This window comes from Anas acuta, chromosome 1 (assembly GCF_963932015.1).
Source record: "Anas acuta chromosome 1, bAnaAcu1.1, whole genome shotgun sequence".
Lineage (NCBI taxonomy): Eukaryota > Metazoa > Chordata > Aves > Anseriformes > Anatidae > Anas > Anas acuta.
Window position 1 is genome coordinate 3811430 of NC_088979.1, and position 19271 is coordinate 3830700.

Genomic DNA, 19271 nt, shown 5'->3' on the forward strand with positions numbered 1-19271 from the left:
AAATTTAGGTTCTGGGAAGGCATTTTGTATTCCTGCTGATGGTGATGCTGGTAGGATGATGCGGCTCGAAGCCCATCACAACTCCTCGGACACCCTGCAGTGCTCCCTCCCTGTTAACGCCTCTCCAAAGCATCAGTGCAACTGCACGTGCAGCCCGGACCTAACCTGGTTCTGTCAAAGTGCTGCAAAACGCCAGGGTGAAGACGTCAGGTAAGGTAGATCACAGTGACAAAACTGGGTTAAGGGAGAGCTTCATTAGATAAAGGGCTATCAGCCTCCTATTGGGGGAGGAGGGGCTGAAGATGGGGTGAGAAGCTTTTAGGTTGGTCTGTAGCTGAGCTTCTCTTTGATCTCCAACCTAAATGTTGGTATTTAGGTAAGAGGAGATGGAAAAGTCATTTCAGGGATGTGTGTATCATCTGTAGATTGTTTTCTCTCCAACTGCTCTTTCTAAGTTAATTTAGAACTAAATTAAACTAAATTCTAAATTAAAATTCTTCTGCTTGGGAAAGCAAGAATTGTATGAACTGGGTTAGATTAGGTGATATGGAGAGAAATGGCTCTTTCCAAGAGTCCTCTGTTCTCTGCAGGGCTAGGAACAGTCCTGCAGGACTTAGAGAGGGGAAACTCATCCATGAGTCAATGAGAAGGGTGCCTCTGCCTTACTGGGCATGTTGGGAGCTGGAGATGTGCAAAATTACTTCCCAGTCTGGTGAGCAAAACAAAGAGTTAGCTCCAGGCTGAAGTGAGTTCTGACAGCCCTGGTTATAAACTAAACCAAAAGCAAGGTAGAAATGGCAAGCCCTGGGGAAGGACTGCATTGGAGGGCAAGTTTGGGGTTTTATTTCGAGGCACAACGTAGCCAAGAGCCAGCTGGGCCCCTTGGGGGTGCAGAGCCCTGGGGATGCATAATAAAAACAGTGAGCCCATTACAAAATAAAAGCAGGGCTGGATCCTCACTGCAAAAGAGCTTTTTTGTGTTCAACCCCAGGTTGGCTTTTGCAAACATCCCCCCTGTCTCTAACACAACCCAGTTGGACCTCCCTGCCCAAGGCTGTTGGGGAGAAATTCCGCCCCCCACTGCTCCCAAGCCCCAAATCCCCAAATTCACCTCGGTGCAGCCTGCTGTTCTCCACGGCCGGCAGCGTGTTTCTCCGGGGAATGGTGGCTGCCATGGGGGCCAGCCCTAAGCTTTCCCCGGGCTGGGGTCTTTGGGGTGGGCTGCCCCACCGTGGCTCTGTCTGCCCGGGTTTTGGGGGCCGGGGGGGCGGCGCGGCGGGCGAGTCGCTGGCGGCCACGGCCAGAGCGTTGTGGTTCTTGTCCAGCGTAAACGTCCTGGGGATCTGGTAAACGGAGAGCGGGGTGGCAGGGACGTCGTAGGAGTCCGTGGAGAGCTCCCCGAACTCCTTGCACAGGGCGTTGCTGGGGGTCTTGTAGGTGTAGACGTCCTCGTTGTCCGTCTCGGAGCTGGTGAGGCTCGATTTGGGGTGGGAGTAGGAGCCGAAAGCCCGCGGGAGGTCGTACGCGCTGTCCCTGAACTCCGAGTTGTGGCGGCTGGGTTTCGGCAGGCTGTAGAAGCCGTGGAGCTGCGCGCCCACCCCGTTCACGCAGTGCCCGTTGCCCTGCGAGAGCTTCTGGACGGCCGTGTCGCTGCGCATGAAGAAGGACGACCTGGTGGCCTGGGAGAAGCTGGCGCTCCTGGGGAGGAAAGGGGAGAAAGGAGCTGAGGTTTGGGGAGAGGCTCCTGGGGTGCACCGAGCTCTGCTCCCCATCCTTGCCACCCTCCCAAGCTACATTGGCCAACCCCAACATCATGAGAACATCTCCGACTCCTCCCAATGTCCCCAACAGCCCATTTTGTCCTGAAACACCTTCAAGATGCTCGTGTGAAGTCAACCTCTTCCCAACAAAGATCACACCGTGACCTTGCCCTCTTGCAGGGCCATAAAGCCTCTGCTCAGAAGGATGGAGAAAGCCTCTTAAGGGAGAGCTGGAGGGAAAAGTGCTCACTGCAAAGCTCTGACTGGGTCCCTTTGCTCTGCTCCTGCTGGGGGCAGCCCCTAAAAGCAGCTTTATAGGATCAAGGCATCCCCAGGAACCCGTCGTGCTGCCCGAGGTGCACCTCCTGTTTCGGGGATGGGGCAGGGGGCTGTTTGTTACCGAAGCTGAGACAATTTCCTTCCGTCGGCGCTCAGAGCTGTAGGAAGCCAGCGATGGGCAGGGATGTGTTTTGTTTTTCTCTTCCTTTCATTGTGGCTCTATTTAATCGCTCACTCGGCTACGGGGACGCGTGGATGGCAGGATGGGGACGCTGCAGCCCCATCCTGGAGCCCCACACGGGGTGCTGCAAGCCCCGTGGAGGCCAATTACACTCCCAGCAGCTTCCAGCTGGGAACTGGGGTTTTGCAGCCCCGATTGCAAGTGGAGAGGAATAAATCTCAGGGCTGAAGTCAGACTCATGCTCGGTTCCTCGGTGGGGAGCCGGGCGGCGTGGCCATTACCTCCCCGCCTGGCTAACAATCTTTTGATTTGCATTGTGCTCATGCCCAGGGATGGAGGCTGAGTGCTCATTAGCTGCCGAGCCCCTCTGAGCCCTCTGGCAAAGCGCGTTTCATCCTCAGCCTCCCGTTTCATCCCCCCCCTGCTGCTGCTGCCTTCCTCCAGCGTGACTTTTTGCAGACCACATCTCGCCCTGGCTTGGCTTTCTGCACCCAAACCAGCAGACGAGACGGTTTTCACCCCAAATTGGCCACTGTGATTTCTGCAACGACGAGCAAATGCAGCCGCAGCAGTCGGGAGCAGCCCTTGGGCTGGGGCAGGTTTTTGGGATCGTGTGCTTGCAGCCCAAAAAAAGCTCAACCAGCCCCATATAAACATCCCCACATGTTGGGAGCCCTGCCACGGATCCCTCACCGAGCTGGGGAAAGAAAATGCAATGGTTACAGGGGGATTTCAAGCTGCAGATCCCTGGGGAAGAGTCAGCTCGGTGGGAGAAGCCAGGAGATGCTGGTTGACACCGCTGGGCAGGGCTGCTGGCTCTGTTTCATGGAGCCAGCACGAGGTGGCGCTCAGAAATAGGGCTTATTTGGGAAAAAAAAAATAAAAAAAAAATTCCATGCTGTGATAACGCCGATGAATCCCCGCTGCCTTTGGAGCTGGGTTTGCCTGTGAGACATTCAGCCCGTTCGGCCGAGGATTTGCAGTCCCTCACGGGTTAATAATTCAGCATCAGCTGCCAATTAGCTACTATTACCCTCATTTTATGGATGAGTAAAGTAAGAGCTGCAGAGCTGGGTGGGGAGGGATTCCCAGCAGTGCTGCAGCCTGGCCCCCTGAACAGTGCATCGATCGGGGAGATTATTTCTGGCCCAGTTGCAGAAGCTGCTGCCGGCCAGTTTCTTTGCCCACCAAAGCATCAGAAACTTCTCCTTCCTTCTCTTCCTTCTCCTCCTGCTCTTCTTCATCCTCATCCTCCCTGCGCTCGGGCTCTCGGAGGGCGGCTTTTAGGTATCATCACAGCTGGAGCATCAGAGGGCTTTTTTTAAAACACTGCTCCATTAACGCCATCTGAAGTTAATTATCTGACCCTTTCTTTTTTTGTTGTTGTTGATAGTTGCTTTTTTTTTGGTAGGGAGAGGCAGCTGCGGCAGGAAAACCCAGCGGAGGCAGCAGCCCAGGCTCTGCGCTCACGCCCCGCCAGCTGGGCTCCGGCCGCTTCTCCTCCATCCCTCCTCCATCCCTGCTCCCGTCAGCCAAAAGTCCTCACAACCAAAAAAACTCATGGAATGACACGGGGTTGAGGTCGGAAGGGACCTCTGGAGACCATCTGGTGGTCTCCAGATGGTTCAAGCAGGGCCACCCCAAGCAAGGCGCCCTCCTCCAAGTTGGGTTGAGTTGGCCAACCCCAACCGTGGCTCCCCGCGCGTTCTGCTCCCGGCAGTACCTGGCGTTTTCCGACTTTCTGCTCATGCACTGGTGGAGGAACAGGTAGTCCTGGGGGGCACTGGCGGACAGGGTGCTCTGGAGGTGGCCGGCGGGCGAGTCGAAGGTGAAGAGGGTGGGCTGGCTGGAGTGGGAGGGCGCCGAGGACTTGCGCTCGCGCAGCAGGTGGTGGTTGGCGCCGCTGAGCTCCGCCGGCGAGGACCGCGGCGCGTGGTTCATGGAGGCGATGCTCCTCAGGGTATCTGCAGGGAAAAAAAGAAACACAGCGGATTGAGCAACCCCACAAAAGGAATTCTGGTGGGTTTCCTACTCAAATGCTTTGTGAAGTTTCATTGAATTTATTTATAGCTCTTGGGGATGCAGCAGGAGGCTCCTCCACTTGGAGCAAAAGCAGCGATAGGTGGTAGATCAATACTTTAGCACTAGGTGGTCGATCAATGTTTTATCAGATTTTGTTAAATTTTATCTTTTTAATCATGTTTTATCATATCCTTCGCGGCTTGCAGGGATGTCTGGGGGATGCCAGGCCAGCAACTGTGGGTTGTTAAAACCTGGTTAAAAAGGGAAAGGAAGAAAAGAGCTTTTGTGCCATGGTTTCTGCTGCTGTTTTTCCTTAGAGACCTCCCGTGGGAGGCTTTAAAGGTGTAATTCAAGTCATCTCCATCCCTCTGTGTAAGGACATCACTGCCATTCTTCTACAGTCGGGTAAACTGAGGCACGGGGCAGGAGTTTGGATGGACCCCGTGAGAGCAGAGCTGGAAAACGTTGCCCTGTTCCCCAATTCCCTATTAATTCTGTGACTCTGAAAGAATTCCTGACATTTTCTGATAGTAAAAAAGAGGAGGCAGACCCAACTCCTAGTGCCCTCTCGCCTTGATTAAGGAGAAATACATTTAAAAATATTAAATAGGTTTCAATCGAGAATATCCCAGAGGTCAGGAATAGCTGCCCAGATACTCCAGTCCCCTGGTAAACTCCTGGAATTTGAACCAGGAATGTTTTTTTAGAGCCAAGCTGTAAACCCCATTAAACATGAAACCCCCCAAGTCCCCAAGGTGTGGAATATTTTGGGAAAGCTGATCCACCCCCGGCTGCAGCGGTGTCCATCCTGTGTGCAGTCCTGGAGTGCAAAACACTCGTGTGGCACCGAGGTCACCCTTCCTATAGCTCTGATTTACATTTATTTGGTGCTGACGCAAAAATGTAAAATAAAATAAAATAATCCCAAATCCTAACAAAAAGGCCGTCTTTCCCCGGATTAATCTATTATTTTTGGCAATCAGTGATCTAAGAACCACTCCCAGGTTTTCCCTGGAGATCGTGGGATCTCCAGCTGCTGCTCGAATTTTCAACCTCAGAAACCCATAAGGGAACCAACACAAGGATGCGGGGGATTTTCCAGGTTCCCAACCCCTTTTTTTTTTCCATTCCTTCTCTCAAATCCCTGATCTTCTCCCTACGAAGAGGCTGTCGCGGCTCAGACGAGGAGCCACTGTGCACGGGGTGATTTTTCACTGACTCCTGCCTCGTGTCAAGATACCAAATCGATCCGTCTGCTGCTCGCTCACCGCCGCTCCATTTTTTTTTTTTTTTCCCAGTGATGCTGCAAACTTCACCCGACACAGAAAAAGTACATTAATAAAAGCCAAAGAGCGTGGCTCGGCTCTATTGTTCGGTTTGTGCTAAACACGGGGAGGATCGATACGCAACATTGACATTAATGGTGGGGGATGAGAGCTTAAAACCTCAATTTCTGTCTTCTTTGCATGGGCATTAAAGATCCCTCGGTGCTTTTCATGGGCGTAAATGGCCGTCTCGGTGTCCTTGGACAAAACACTGCCTTGACCCTTATTCTTATTAAATATTTATCCCATAGCAGTGAAGACACATCCCCGTTGGAAAAGGAGCCCTGAGAGCTCTGGGAGTCCCAGGTCTGAGCCCTAAATTGAGTACTTTGAGATCCACCGGCATGGTGGAGGAGCCCATAGCCCTGTTGCTCTCTAAAATAGGGTGTCTGCACCCAAAATGCCTCTTGGGAACGGCCCCATGGTCCTGCTGTGTCCTGAATCATGGTCAGGAATCGCCCATGACATCGGGTTTTGGCCAAGACTCTTCCAAGGAAGGTGCCGTGTCCCCAGCTGGGGACAACCAAGAGCAGCGCCAGGTTGGGGCCCTTCTTCCCTGAGCAGTCCTCTGCAGGCTCTGCTCTTCCCATGGCATGGGAAAGCCTCAGCAAGCCAAAATATGCTCAGGAGGAAGAAATTGCATTGATTTCCTTGTGCCGACACATCCCAAGGGAAGAGTTGGGCTTGCACGGAGCAGACAGCGCCCGGCATCCCCCAAATCACAACGCGTGGAGGAGCCCCACGAATCCTGCACCGCCAGGGGAAATATTCCCAAATTAACCTCAATTTGGGGAAACCAGAGAGCACGGCAGCCACTGAAAGAAAAATTAATTGCGTGGTGGCGATCTCCATCAGCCCGACAGCGTAAAACGAAGCGGGGGATGAAGGGGAACAAGAAAGCAAAGCCCAGCGAAAGCACCTCTGCTTCCCCCGGGGAAGCCAGCTCTATCGACAGCCGCATCGATTTTCAAAATGAATTCCCAGCCCACTTCCCGCAGCCACCCGAAGCCCGAGAGCAGCAGCGGGAGTGAATCCAGGGCTCACGTAGTCCATTAGGGCCGGGAGATGAACTCCCTAATAGCAGGTGAGAGATGGATGGCCTCGCGGGCCCGGGAGGGGATTGCAGGGGCTGGGAAGATAAATCCTGCTGCTGCAGAAGGGGACTGCTGAGATTGCTTTTTTAATTTTTATTTTTAATGTTTTTTTTTTTTCTTCTTCTATTTTTTTTTCTTTTCTTCTATTTTTTTCCACTAGAGAAAAAAGGGAATCTTGCATGCCTGGATCACACCCCGATGGTGCGTCCACGCTGGGCACTTGGCAAACATCCTTTGGGGCTCTCATCTGGATGCCTCCAGGCATTGTTCTCACCAACGATGCTCAGCTCACTCTGGGCAGGACCCCAAAAAAATGATATTTCCCCATCCATCACCACCATCTGCCTCGCAGCCAAGGATAAGCCCACGGCCCTCGTTTTTTTTTTTTTTTTGGGAGGATGAAACCTCCAAAATCCCTTGGCTTTACGTTGAGATCTTGAGTTTATGTCGAGGGAATGCATCGAGTATAGCCAAGGAGGGATGAGGTCTTGTTCCAGCTCCTATGGCTGTTCCCAGAGGGGCAGAGTTAAGGTTGTGGAGCGGGGCCATATGGGAAGTGTCATCTTAACCCCATGTTTCCTGGCTGGAGCTCCTCCGAGGTTGGGGAATTCGGCTCTCACGCTCTGCAAGAGGCGGCGTTGGACGCCCACAACCTAAAACCCGATGTCGACAGCACGGCTTGCATGCAAAGAGCTCGTCGGGCTCGTGCTGCAGATGTTGTCCTGATCCTTGAGAAGAGAACCAGAAGCAAAAACAGGTTGGTTTCGGTCAGCTGAAGGCGTGGTGCTCTCTGGTCCGGGTTTAGATGTGCCTTTTTGGCCGCACGTCGCAGCAAGGGGAAAAGAAATCCTCATCGGGACTCCGTCCCTGAAGAAGAAATCTGCAGCTACAAGCACGGCCGGCAGCGGCCCTGACTAGGCTGGGAGCCAGGAATTTTTTCTGAATGTTTTCGATCCCCCAAAGCGGTATTTCCCTCACTGCTGACAGCTCTGAAGTCCCTGGCTTCCAGCAGCCGGCTAGTGCTATGTGCACATCCCTTCACACGATGTTCCTGCGCTTATCTGAGTGCAAGAATTACTCAGCCTCCTTCGGAAATTGTTGCTCAGAACAGCTTTTTTATTTTTGTTTTTGATTTTTTTCACCTTGGCAGCAATGTTGGCTTTCCCCCTGAAGGCAGAGGCTGTGGCTACAACCCCGGTAACCCACAGAGGGGGAAAGGTGCAGCCAAGGAGGTGGCGATTTTTGGAAATTTTTTTTTTTAAATTCCTGTGCTCTCATCAGTGGTTGCAGCAAGGCACCAGATTTCCTATTTTTGCCTGAAATTGGCTGTGATACACACCCCACGCTGCCCATGGAGAACCAGCCCAAGCACCCTTGCAAATAAAGGTTCCCCCGAGCTGCCCTGCAAGTAAAACCCCAAAACGCCTCTCCAGGTGATGCTGTGCCATGCCCTGGAGCCTGTGCTCCATCGCTCGCTATCTGCGAGCCGTCATTTCGTCTGGGGACCACGCTTGGGCTGTGCCACCCCTCCACGATGGCAAACCATGAAGCTTTGGACTGTGCTGCTGAATCCTTGCCAGCCACAACCGGTGGCCGAGGATTATTTTGTAATTTGGGGAGGGAGTAGAGGAACCCGCTAGAAATAATCCCTAGGAGAGCGCGGAGGCGTCCTCGTGCGCTACGCTTCCCCCCAGTATTTGGAGCAGCTCCATTAGGAAAAAATAAAAAAAAATAAAAAAAGGGGGACAAAACCCCCATGGGGATCCGCCTGCGCCTCCACTCTTGCTGCCAGCTCACTGCTAGAAAAAAAAATAATAAAGAAAAAACAAAGAAGAAGACAAACAACCCTACCAAAACAAGCCCTCCGCGTGCTTCTCCTGGCAGGGACAGAGCAAACAACACGGCCCGGGGATGAGTCACTGCCAGGACGCCCTGGGATGCTGCGAGGATGAGCGCGGGGAATGTTTATTTCCCCAGCTCTCGGAGCCGGATGGCATTCGAAAAAAGGCATCGTCGGGCTGAGGACATGTGCAGAGGCACCGGCTAAAGGTTTTCTCCGGCGGGTGGGTGGGGAAGGGCGCCTGATTTGGGTGATTTGCCCTCTCGAGGAGCTGCAGGAGAGGGTGCAGGGACCGTAGGAATCAGCGCTGCCCAAATTGTGGCAGCAGAGCTCCCCAAAACTAAGGATGGGGCTAAGTGGGGCTGACCGCAGCTGCATCCTCCACTGCAGAGGAGCCCAAAGGAGTACAATGAGGTGCTTTTGGTCTTCTCGGCTGTTCTTTTCCATTTGATTTCTGCTGCTTATTTCCATTTGCTTTCGAGAAACCGACTGGCTGAGGGAAAGGAGCATCTCCGCTTCGCAGACAGGGTTCAGCTGCTAAGGGCACGATTTCTCTTTCCCAATTTCAGCCTTCCGAATGATTTTTGGCCTGGGCTGCTCCCCTTAGGTTTTTCTCTACTGCCAACAGCGAAAAAACCCCAATTACTTGCACATGCAGCACAGGATGGGAAGAATTACCCTAGAAAGAGGTGACGGGAGAGGCAGGGAGGCAAAGATCAGTGGAAATAAATAGCCATTAGTGCCAGAGTCCTGCTTGTATTTTTGCACAAAAATACTAAAAAAAATGGGTAAGCGATTTCTTCTGCGTTTGCCTTGGAGGGGCATGGGAACAGGGGGAAAAATCCCAATGCTGGGGAGAAAAGGAGAGAGAGGAGAGGGAAAGGAGCCAAGCCAGATCACCCTGACCTCAACGCGTTACACATCCCAGCTATCTGAACAGAAATCGATTCTCTGAAGGACAAAGGGGCAGGAGGGAGAGCGACAAAAGCAGCTGAGCGGTAGTTGTGGCTGTAGCCAAAAAAAAAATAAAAAAATCCCCCAAAACCCTGCAGGCTACCCTTGAAAAAGCGAATCCTTTCGTGTTGATATTTGGAGGGCAAAGCAAAGGGAAGCGAGGTGCCCGCAGTCCTGGTGTCCGTGCGACCTTGAGCATCCCACCTGTGACACCCTTGGAGGAGAGCTCTGCCCGGGGACAGCGACCTAAAGCTGGGGACGAAGGACAGGTTTGAAACCTTAAAGCCCTTTTTATGGAAAGCTCAGGTCTTTAATGTTGCGGGAGAGCAGAGAAAAAAACTTTTTGCTATGAGAAAAACATGAACCTGCTTTACTTATGCATGCTTTAGTGCCATTTCGATTCAAGGGAGAGCACAGGAGGCCCAAATATTTGCACTTGGTATTACAGAAGGGCTGCCATCCCCGGCTCGTTGCAGGAGTGATTTATTTCCAGCTCTCCTTACCTTGGGGGAGAAACATTACAACTCCCTGCTTGCTTGGGGAGTCCATAAAACAGCAGCGCTGTTACGGGGCTGCTTTACCCTCACCCAGCAAAGAAGTGATGGGGAAAGGAAGGGGACCCCTTCCTCTCCTCTCCTCTTCCCTTGGGAATTTTGCAAGCATGCATGGGACCAAAATGCAGCAGTTTGGCCCCATTTTTTTCTCCATGGCTGCAATATGGTGTCCCTAAACCAGAGAGTGGGGTCAGTGTCAGCAGGGGATGGTTCATCCCCAGAAAACATGCCTGTAGGGACAAAGACTCAAAATAATATCACTGTTTTCCTCGTTTTTCCCCTGCTGGATGCTCAGCTCTCCCTGGAAGTCACCGTGGAAGACCCCAGACTCCCTTTCCCATTCACGCAGCCTTCAGTTTGAGAACCGGCGCCTCCTCAAAGGTGTTGCAGGGCATTTTTATAATTTAAGGGCTACAGAAAAACCCTGTCTACATGCCAGGCTCAGCTAAAGAAATCCTAAAGGCGAATCCATCCTTGAGATGTTGAGGGTCAAACGCAGGGAACAAAGTCTCCGCAAGCACTGGGAGGACTGCACAACGCGAGCTCTGCGACACCGATGCTCCAGCAAAGAAAAAAAAAGCAAAGTGCCACAAAAGCCATCCTGGATTTCTCTATCCCTCATTAAAAACCCGAGCCCAGCCCATTTTGCAGTCTATTAACAGTGCTCAGTGGAGGCAGAGAAAGAAAAGGTCCCTTCCTGGGAGCAGCTCGCCTTGCCATCGGGTTAGAGATGCCCGTGACCCGCCAAGCTTCATGCATAAAGAAATCATGAGTTCAGCCGCAGAAAAGGCTTCAGTAGCAGCTAAAACCTGCACGTTTCCCCCTCCCTCTTCTTTTTAAGATGTAACGATTGGGGAAAAAAGACTTAAAATTTATTCCCCACACATCGCCATAATCAAATAAGATGCTAATGCTATTAGCATGGGACCTTGCATCACAAATGACTTCGAATCATATTCCCTTTCCAAGTGCCAGAGTTTCATTTAAATCGGTCTCCACAGCAACTGGAAGCAAAATGCGGGATGGAAATCTTCCTGGCTGGGCGTGTGAGTGAGGAATTTCACGGCGGAGCCATGGTCGGTGGGCTCGTGCCAGCCATCTTCCACCCAACCGGTTATCAGCTTCTCGCAGATAACCAGGGCCAGGAGCAGAGGGAACGGCCTCGAGTTGTGCCAGGGGAGGCTCAGGTTGGCAATGAGGAGACATTTCTGCTCAGCAAGAGCGGTCAGGCCTTGGGACGGGTTGCCCAGGGAGGTGGGGGAGTCCCCGTCCCTGGGGGTGTTCAAGGAGAGGTTGGACGTGGTGCTTGGGGACAGGGCTTGGGGGTGACATTGGTGGTAGGGGGTGGTTGGAGCAGGTGATCCTGGAGGATCTAGGATGGGGAGAACCTGCAGCATCTCCTGGCCAGTGCCCACCAGATGATTTCATGGTTTCATCCCACAGAAAACGCTTCCCAAAACCATTTGAAAATGAGCTAAGCTTCGTCATGCCGTGGTTGGGAAGCCACTGGATAGAAACCGGCTCTCCTTTCCCATCAAAACATTGTCCCAGCCACTCCACTCGTCTTCCCTGCACTTGTTTCGCTCTTTGGTCATCATTACATCAACGGGCACAGGGGGAGATCCTCGTCCTGGTTGGGGCTTCTCGGTTTTTCCCCTAATAAAATGAACATCAGCAACATGGCCCACAAAAAACATCTTTGAGAGCAATGTCAGCAAGTGGGAGGCGCCTCGCTCAAGAGCGGCTGAAAGTTCACGCAATGAAAAAATAAAAATAAAAAAAAACAACCAGCCCCGACCAGCCTCTGGGCTCTGTTAGTAATTATCTGGGCTCCGGTGGGTGTTAAAACATCTGTACTGGTTTGGCAGGGAGCAGGGAGCGCGGCTCGTGCCAAAAGGCAAGGGCTGGCGTGGGCTGAAAGCAGCGCGGCGATGCTTGAGCGCGGTCTTCGTGCTGAGAAACGCGGGGCTGGCAGCTTCTCCTTGCGAGTGCTTTGGGGTTGGGGTCATCCCCATCCCCATCCCTATCTCCATCCCCACTGGGACAGTCCTGAAGAGGAGCTGAAGGTCCTTAAAGCAGCCCCAAATCCTGCTGGGTTTAACATCCCCCTGGGCTTCGCCAGCAGTTCATCTCCACGTTGCGCTCTCGCAGCTCTTATTTCTAGGGAGAAATGTTTCCACGTGGACGCTCCCCATCTGGCTGTGGGCCAGCAGCTCTCTCCCCCCTGGATATTGCAGCACCGAGCAGCTCCCGGCACGGCTGCTGGTGCTTGAACTTTGTGCACTGAAGCTCGGGCTCCTTTGGGGGTTGTTTTTAACGCGGAGCAGCAGTGGGGCTGGGTTTAGCGGGGTAGCAGAGCGTAGCGAGGAGCTTGGCCCTCAGCAGCATCTGTCACGATCGCCCCGCGAGGAATATTTTTGGGCTTTGGCATTCCTCGTGCCCTGACTCAGGAGCAAAACATCCTCCAGCATCTAAGGACTGGAGCAAATTCTCTCTCCCCTGATGCTCCCTCATGGGATGGGAATGATCCCAAGCACTCTCCCTGTGCAGCATCTCCTCTCCCTCCTCTTCCTCCCCCAGACACAGCTCACAAAACTTTGCGAGCCTGTCCCCAACACCCAGGAGAGCCAGATTACATTAGCACCCTCGAGGCTGTGCCCGTCTCCTCGTGCTCACCACAGATGGCAGCAGCACCCAGACCAAATCCCGAGCCTCCTGCCCGGCGCATCTCTTCCCGCTTGGCTTAGGACCAGCTGAGAAATCTTCTGACATCCTCCAGCTGCAACGTGCCACTCGATCAAAAGGGAGCTTGCCAAGGCATCATCCGGAGCCAGAAACCATGAGAAACCTTCAGAGGGGATAAGGGAATTTGAAGTGGAGGGGGAGAAGGTCAAGGTGCTTCGATTCCTTCTCCTCGGATCGCTTTTTGGGGGGGTGGATGGCGGTGTTTTGGCTGAAAATCCTCAGGATGCACTGTCGTGATTTATTTTTTTCGAAATTCATTCCAACTTGGAATCAAAACGCATGAATCAAAACCGAGGCTGAGGATGGATGGAAATGAATTCCAAGGAAGAAGAGCACACTGAATTTTTACCACCGCTTGCGATGCACTTGCCGCTCGGAGCTGAGCCTCCGTATGTGCCTTCGGCGAGCTCCTTCCTCACAGGAATGGGATTTGTCGTATTTTAATTCCTAATTAAATTCCAATCTCTAATCACCTACGTAAACCATGCCCTAACAAGGTTGATGAAGAGGTTCTGGGTCAGATCCAGTACCCGGTGCCCCCTTATCTGTGTCGTGGAGTCCTTCACCTGTGAGATGAAATAGGGCTTGGCAGCAAATGTGCAGGGCACTGGCCACAGCAATGCAGGAATTACCAGGAGCAGATGAGAGAAGCCAGCCTGCTCCAGCTTTCCACTTCCAAAAGGTCCAGAGAAAGCTGGGAACTTCACAGGGATCGCTCCTGCAGCAATGGGAAAAACTGATTTATGCCTCACTTCCCCATTTCCAGCACTTCTTACAGCAAATATTTTCACCCCACCGATACAACCATGGGCATCCTTGCACCAATGGAAGTTTGGGAAGGAGGAGAAGCCATGGGAATACAGACATTGGGACTGAGACATTAAAAAAAATAATGTAATGACTTTTAAAAATACACCGGAGAGCTCTCCAGGAAAAAGTCTTCTCCATCAAGAATTTCGGAGACAACCCCCTGGCAGATACAGAGGTGGCCTGTGACCAGGTTTTGACCCGACCACTAATTGCCAGAAGCAACCATCAGCTAGCAAAAAAAAAGGCTCATCATGGATTTTTATGGATTTCAAGTGGGTATTTGAAAGGCTCCATCATGACTCATTGGAGAGCAATTCGAGCTGTTAGGGCCAGCCAGCCAAAATAATTAACCAGCGTCAAGGCCTGCTGTCAAGGTTGAGCCTACACGGAGGGTACGCGAGCTTCGGGGAATGATTTTCCCAGATAAAAAATAGCAAATGCAGGGAGCCACTCGACCCCAGCTTACTCTCAAGGCAAGCAGCAGCTGCATTGGCCAGGAGAGGACTTGGTCATGGGCAGCGTGAGGAGATCTTGTAGGTGAGATGCTGTTTGGCATCCTAATAAACAGATACAAAGGGTGGGACTCCAGTGGGGCCGTGCCCCTTCCCACCTTGGAGGGGATGCTACCAGGGAACTGGTGCTCCAGTTTTACGTGCTGGGATTGCCGGGGTGCCTCTGCTCCTCAGCGTGCTCTGAGGTCTGGTATTTCCCTACAGGGTCACACCATGAAAATTACAGAAGCACAGAAGATTTGGGGTGGGGACGGACCTTTGGGGATGGTCTAGGCCAACCGCCTGCTCCGGGCAGGGGCAGCTCAGGGCTGTGTCCTGTTGGGTTTTGAGTAGCTCCAAGGGCAGAGACTCCACAGCCCCCAGTGTTTGAGTGCCCTCACGCTAAAAAGTGTATTTTTTTTTCTTTATTATTATTTTCTTTTCAGGAGCTGTGCCCAAGGGTCCCTTTTAAAACCACTTCTAGCTTGGAGAGGACAGAAACCATCACCACACTGCCTCCATCAGCAAAAGGAAGAAGTTTGGTCCTCTGTGAAGACTCCGAGAGATGTTCTCAGCCTTCCTGCAGGGAGCTAGGATTTGGCCAGGGCACCCAAAGGGAGTTTTCACGTGCTCCTGTATTCCCCAGATCAGGTGTAACCCTCCGGTCCAAATAATAAATCACCTTTGCTGGAGCTCGGACAATGCAGCGCACTAAATAATGCAGCAGCGTGCTGGAGAAGCAGGCAGCAATTATAAGCAAAGCACAGAAGCCATCTAGGGAAGAAGTGTTATCTTTGCAGATAAAATCAGTAATAAATGCTACTGCATTCATAAATAAAAATCAGTCTGGAAACAAACGCTGAGTGGTGTCATGGAAAGTTCACCGCAATCGACAGCTTCACGGCTCCTTCCTGCTTCATGAGCATATTCACTCGGAGGCTTTCAAGGCTTTAGAAAGCTTTCTCTTCACTCAGGCTTCGTTTTAATTGGAAATATAAAGCAAGGCAAAGCAGTAAACAAACAGGCATCGGGGTCCGGGAAATGAGAGCTTAAAATCTGCCCTGGCTTTTAGCACGCTTCACAAAGCTGAGCTTAGGGGGTACAACACGTGGCCCGAATCCAATGTTGGGGAAAAAACAACGTGAAATACATGGGAGGGGTAAAGGGGAGGTGTGGTGATTGTGGGGGAAAAGAGCCATGATGGGAAAAGCAGCCCTAAATAATTTGACACGCAGGTCACTGATTTCCTCCCTTGTCCCCCAACTTGCTCGCGCACAGATTTTGGGGTTCTGCCCCCATCACTTTGCCTGGGTTGAGCCCCACGCATGGGGCACCTGCATCTCACGTGCACATAACTGGGGCTCTGAAGACACGGGGTGCAGCAGGGCAAACCCCAACACTGCCCAGCCCAGGACCCTTCTGGGAAACATCATCATGGGCAAATCCGACTGCGAGATTCCTCCTGGCTGGCTGATGCCCAAAATTTCTCCCTCCTTCCCTCCTTCCCTCCTTCGGTTGTGCTCAGGCCATGCTGCTTCGCCGGTCACTTTGCTCCAAGCCCATCAGCTGTTTTTCTTTCCGAAAGCTTTGCGTGGTTTTGCTTTCCGATCTGATGCTGATACCGTCCGCCGCGCTCGTTTTTCCACGGTCACTCAGTCAGCCGAAAAATTCCTTGGCGCCCATTAACCTAATGGGGCTGACCTGATGCGCGCGGGGCTCACAGAGATAAAAGCCAATTAGAAAATGAAGAATTGTTTGAAATGGCTTTCTCCTTCGGGGTACATGGGCCAGGAGGCAGCCCTGGGAAGGGCTGAGAGGCGCGAATACGGCATGCCAGGCTGCTGGGAGGGCTGGGCAACGCCTTCTGCTCTAATAAAACATCAAAAAAAAAATAAAACAACTCTCAAACTTGACATTTCTTCCTCCCCTCCCAGCTCAAATCCCAGCCCTAGCTCAGTGAACCCAGTGGGACCTTGGCCAGGAAAGGGCAGGATTTTCCCCAAGCCTCCAGCTCTATATTTATCTCCAGCAGGGGCTGGACAGCCTTGCACTGGGCTCCTGCTGGGAACCAGTCAAGAAGGACTGGAAGATTTTGCTCGTCGGGCTTTTTTGAAAGCTGCACACGCATCTTCTTTTTCTGCTGGTGGATGTTTCTGTTATTTGCAGCAGGAGAGGAGGGTTCTTCGCCTGTAAACCCAGCTGCATCCTCTGCCAGCTCTGCTGGGGGCTCTCCCAAAATGACAGTGATACGGGTTTGCAATTACAAAGCCAAGAGATCTCCTGGATTTTCCAGCCCTCCAAAATGTCCAGAGCCAAAATAAAATTAAAAAAAAATCCTAAATTCCCAAATTCTAAAGAAAATGCTGATCCAGCATCGCAAGCCTTGGATGTTCAATGGCATCAGACCCCTGAAGCCAGAAGCTTGGCTTCATGCAGATCCCTTAAGACTTTTTCTCTTGCTTTCTGGTTTCCAAAGCCCTCTGTATCCCTGCTTTAATCTTTTTCTTGGCACCTAAACAGGCTTGAAATCTGCTCTTAGTGCTCGCTCTGGCCCTGCAACGCTTCTGGTAACACAACGTGATGAAGAGCTGAGTATGGCAAGCAAAGAAAGGTATGGAAGAAAGTAGGGGTTGGTCCTTGTCTGATGTAAATGAAATGATGAAAAATGGTTCCACCTCACCTCAAACACCTCAAAAGCCTTGGGAGAAGACCTGAGATGGATGGGATTCATCTCAGCATGCTTTTAGGAGTCTACGAGGTGGATGTTTCCACCTGAGCTTAGCAATCCTCATTCTCTAGAGAGTCAAGGGATAGAAACAGGCACTTTTAGGGTGCAAAATTATCTGTTGCAAATGGATTTGCCCCATTTCAGACATCTTTTTCCACTTTTGCCCTACAAATGGGCGTGTTACAACCAACTGCCCACTGCATCGGCTCCCTCTCCCAAAGACCATGGGAATTGCAGCAAGGGGACCCCGATGGGTTGGTAGAAATCTGCAGTGGTCTCTGCCTGTTTCTTTCTTCCAGGAGCAAATTCCTGCTTGTCAGTGGCTCTCGGCTCTCCAGCAGACTCATTAGCACCTGAACTAGCTCATCTCCAAAGGGAAAGAGGGAAAAAAAGGCAGGGGGGAAAGAGGAGGGGAGGGGGGGGGAAGTCAGCAGGCACTTAACTGCTCTCAAGCCGCTCCTTTGTGCCAAGACCACTCCATCTCTGGTATTGTTTACACTGAAATAAAAGCTGAACAGTGTCAGATCCTAAAATAACTTGCTGTTTGTGGCTCAGGAAAACCAGGGTCAGGGAAGTTTGGAGCGAATTTAAAGAGGCAGGATGACGAAGGGATAGGCTAGGGCTCCCACAAGGAGGTGGCTGCAGGAAAATGAAGTTAGGAATGAGGCTGGTGAGAAGTTAGATGGGGTCAGTGGGTTCCCAGCCCCACTCCAGGTGGGCTGGAGCAAGCCATGGGTTGAGATGTGCCATCCCCAGGTATGAATCTGCAGCCACGATTGTTGCCCTCGCTGGGCAAAGTCAGCAGACATTGGAGAGAAACGCAGTGGGATTGACCCAAACATCCCTGAGATGTGTAATCAGGGGTGTAGATGTGAAATATGGTGATTTAAAAGGAGCTCCGTGATGCTGAGTGGACAAAATATGGATGGGAACACCGAGGGAAAGGCTGCATCTATTTATAGGGACTGTAGGGTGAGAAGAAAGGGCTCGATGACCCCACGTTGCCACCCCAATGCAGGCCACCTCCACATCCCAAACGAGGCAATTAGGTTTTTGGGTAGGTTAACGACATACACAGAAGGAACCAGAGCAGATCTGCCCCACGTCTCGAACTCAACTCAACCCCAACCTTGCTCGTTGCTTGCCAAAACGCCCCGTAGACCGCAAACTCAAAGCCAAGGCCAAGCAACTGGAGTCAAAAGAAGCTGAACCATCCAATCCTGGCCCCTTTTGAGGGTGTAGGGCTCAGCAGGGTGTAGTCTGGTGGCCTGCTTGGCTGCCCTTAGGTGGCAGTGCTGCCTGCAGATCCCAAAATATAGCACTCGGGGCTTGGGGTGCCTTCAGAGACACAAGGACAACCCCACGCCTCCCTCCTTGCCCCTATTTCTCGGCCACCGGCGAGCTCCCCGGCACGCTGCGGGGCTTGCAGCTCATCCAGGGTGCGAGCAGGGAAGGAAGCAGGCGTGTGCCGGGCACAATAGCAAGGAAGTACCTGGTCATTAGGGTTTCCCCTCTGGTTTCTGGCCATAGGAGAGGTGGAGGCAGCGGGAACTGGGGGCTGCCCCGGGGCTGTCCCCTGGTTTGGGCTTCTCGGTGCCTCGCCGAGCTTTGGGGCAGCTCCCAGCCTCCAAATAAACCTCTGGGGGTTGCGTGGTGCTGTGTTTTTCCTCCCTGAGCTCAGCAAACGTCCACGCAAAGCTGGAAGCAGCAGGGTGAGAGGCATTGCTGGCCTGATACGGCACTGAGATGTTTTTGGGGGTGGAGAGGAGCAGGAGCAAGCTGAGTTGAAGGAGGAAGGAGAGTCCCCTTCTTCCCAGCTGGGAAAGCATCAGCCCTGCAGACTTAGCAGGCAAAGACACTCAGCTCTCCATTAAACATTAATGCCCGGCCCTGGCTGGCACTCGGCGAGCCGCTTAAAAGCCCGGGGAGCGCTGGGGATTGATCCCAGCCGGGATGCACAGCATCAACCCCGAGCTCAGAGGATGGAGCGAGGAGGGAGCCAGCCCCTGCGAGCACCTTGCAGCAAGCGGGGACGCAGATAAAAGAAACAAAGTCCTGGATGATAAAAAAAATGAAAAGAAAAAGCACTCCGCGACCCTATTTTTTGGCTGAGGACGAGCGTGCCCGGGTTGGGAGGGAGAGGCCACTGCTGCCAAACGCAGCCCATGGGGCAGGAGCCGAGTGCTGGCCCTTTCCCACGCCCCGCTCAGCCTCACCGAGCGCCTTCAGCTCGCAGCAGGGGCAGTCGCTCATCCCCTGAGCCGCTGCTGCTCCTTCTGCTCTGCTTTTTTCACCGTGGCCAGGCTGCCGTTTGTCGGGGAGAAGCTGTAGGATGAGTGCTGGGAAGCCTCTAGCATTGGGGTGAGACGTCAAGGCCGAGATGGGGCTGAAATGCTGCAGATATTCCCCTCCCTCCTTCCAGTGCAGGGTAAAACCTCGAGCACGGGGGCAGCAACATGGTGAAATATTAAAATCCCACGGGGTCTTG

At 52.5% G+C, this 19271-nt stretch overlaps 1 protein-coding gene and 1 long non-coding RNA gene across 5 annotated transcripts in view; one reads left to right on the forward strand and one right to left on the reverse strand.

Annotated features, from left to right (window-relative positions):
• GAB2 (GRB2 associated binding protein 2) overlaps positions 1-19271 on the reverse strand; it is a 75507-nt gene that overhangs the window by 11963 nt on the left and 44273 nt on the right. For all 3 annotated transcript variants that reach the window (XR_011102037.1, XM_068700857.1, XM_068700779.1), the window contains exons 3-4: positions 3944-4184; positions 1112-1698 (exon numbers count right to left, since the gene is read on the reverse strand). Coding sequence is in view for 2 of the 3 variants with exons in the window: in XM_068700857.1 (XP_068556958.1) it covers positions 1112-1698; positions 3944-4184 (828 nt within the window). In the remaining variant the exon portion in view is untranslated. The remainder of the gene's footprint in view (positions 1-1111; positions 1699-3943; positions 4185-19271) is intronic.
• On the forward strand, positions 5401-14912 carry LOC137841126 (uncharacterized). 2 transcript variants are annotated; one of them, XR_011088468.1, is made up of 3 exons: positions 5401-8724; positions 10305-14101; positions 14502-14912. It is a non-coding gene; the product is annotated as an uncharacterized lncRNA (long non-coding RNA). The 2 variants fall into 2 exon arrangements; XR_011088473.1 differs by having other exon boundaries at positions 5401-8710.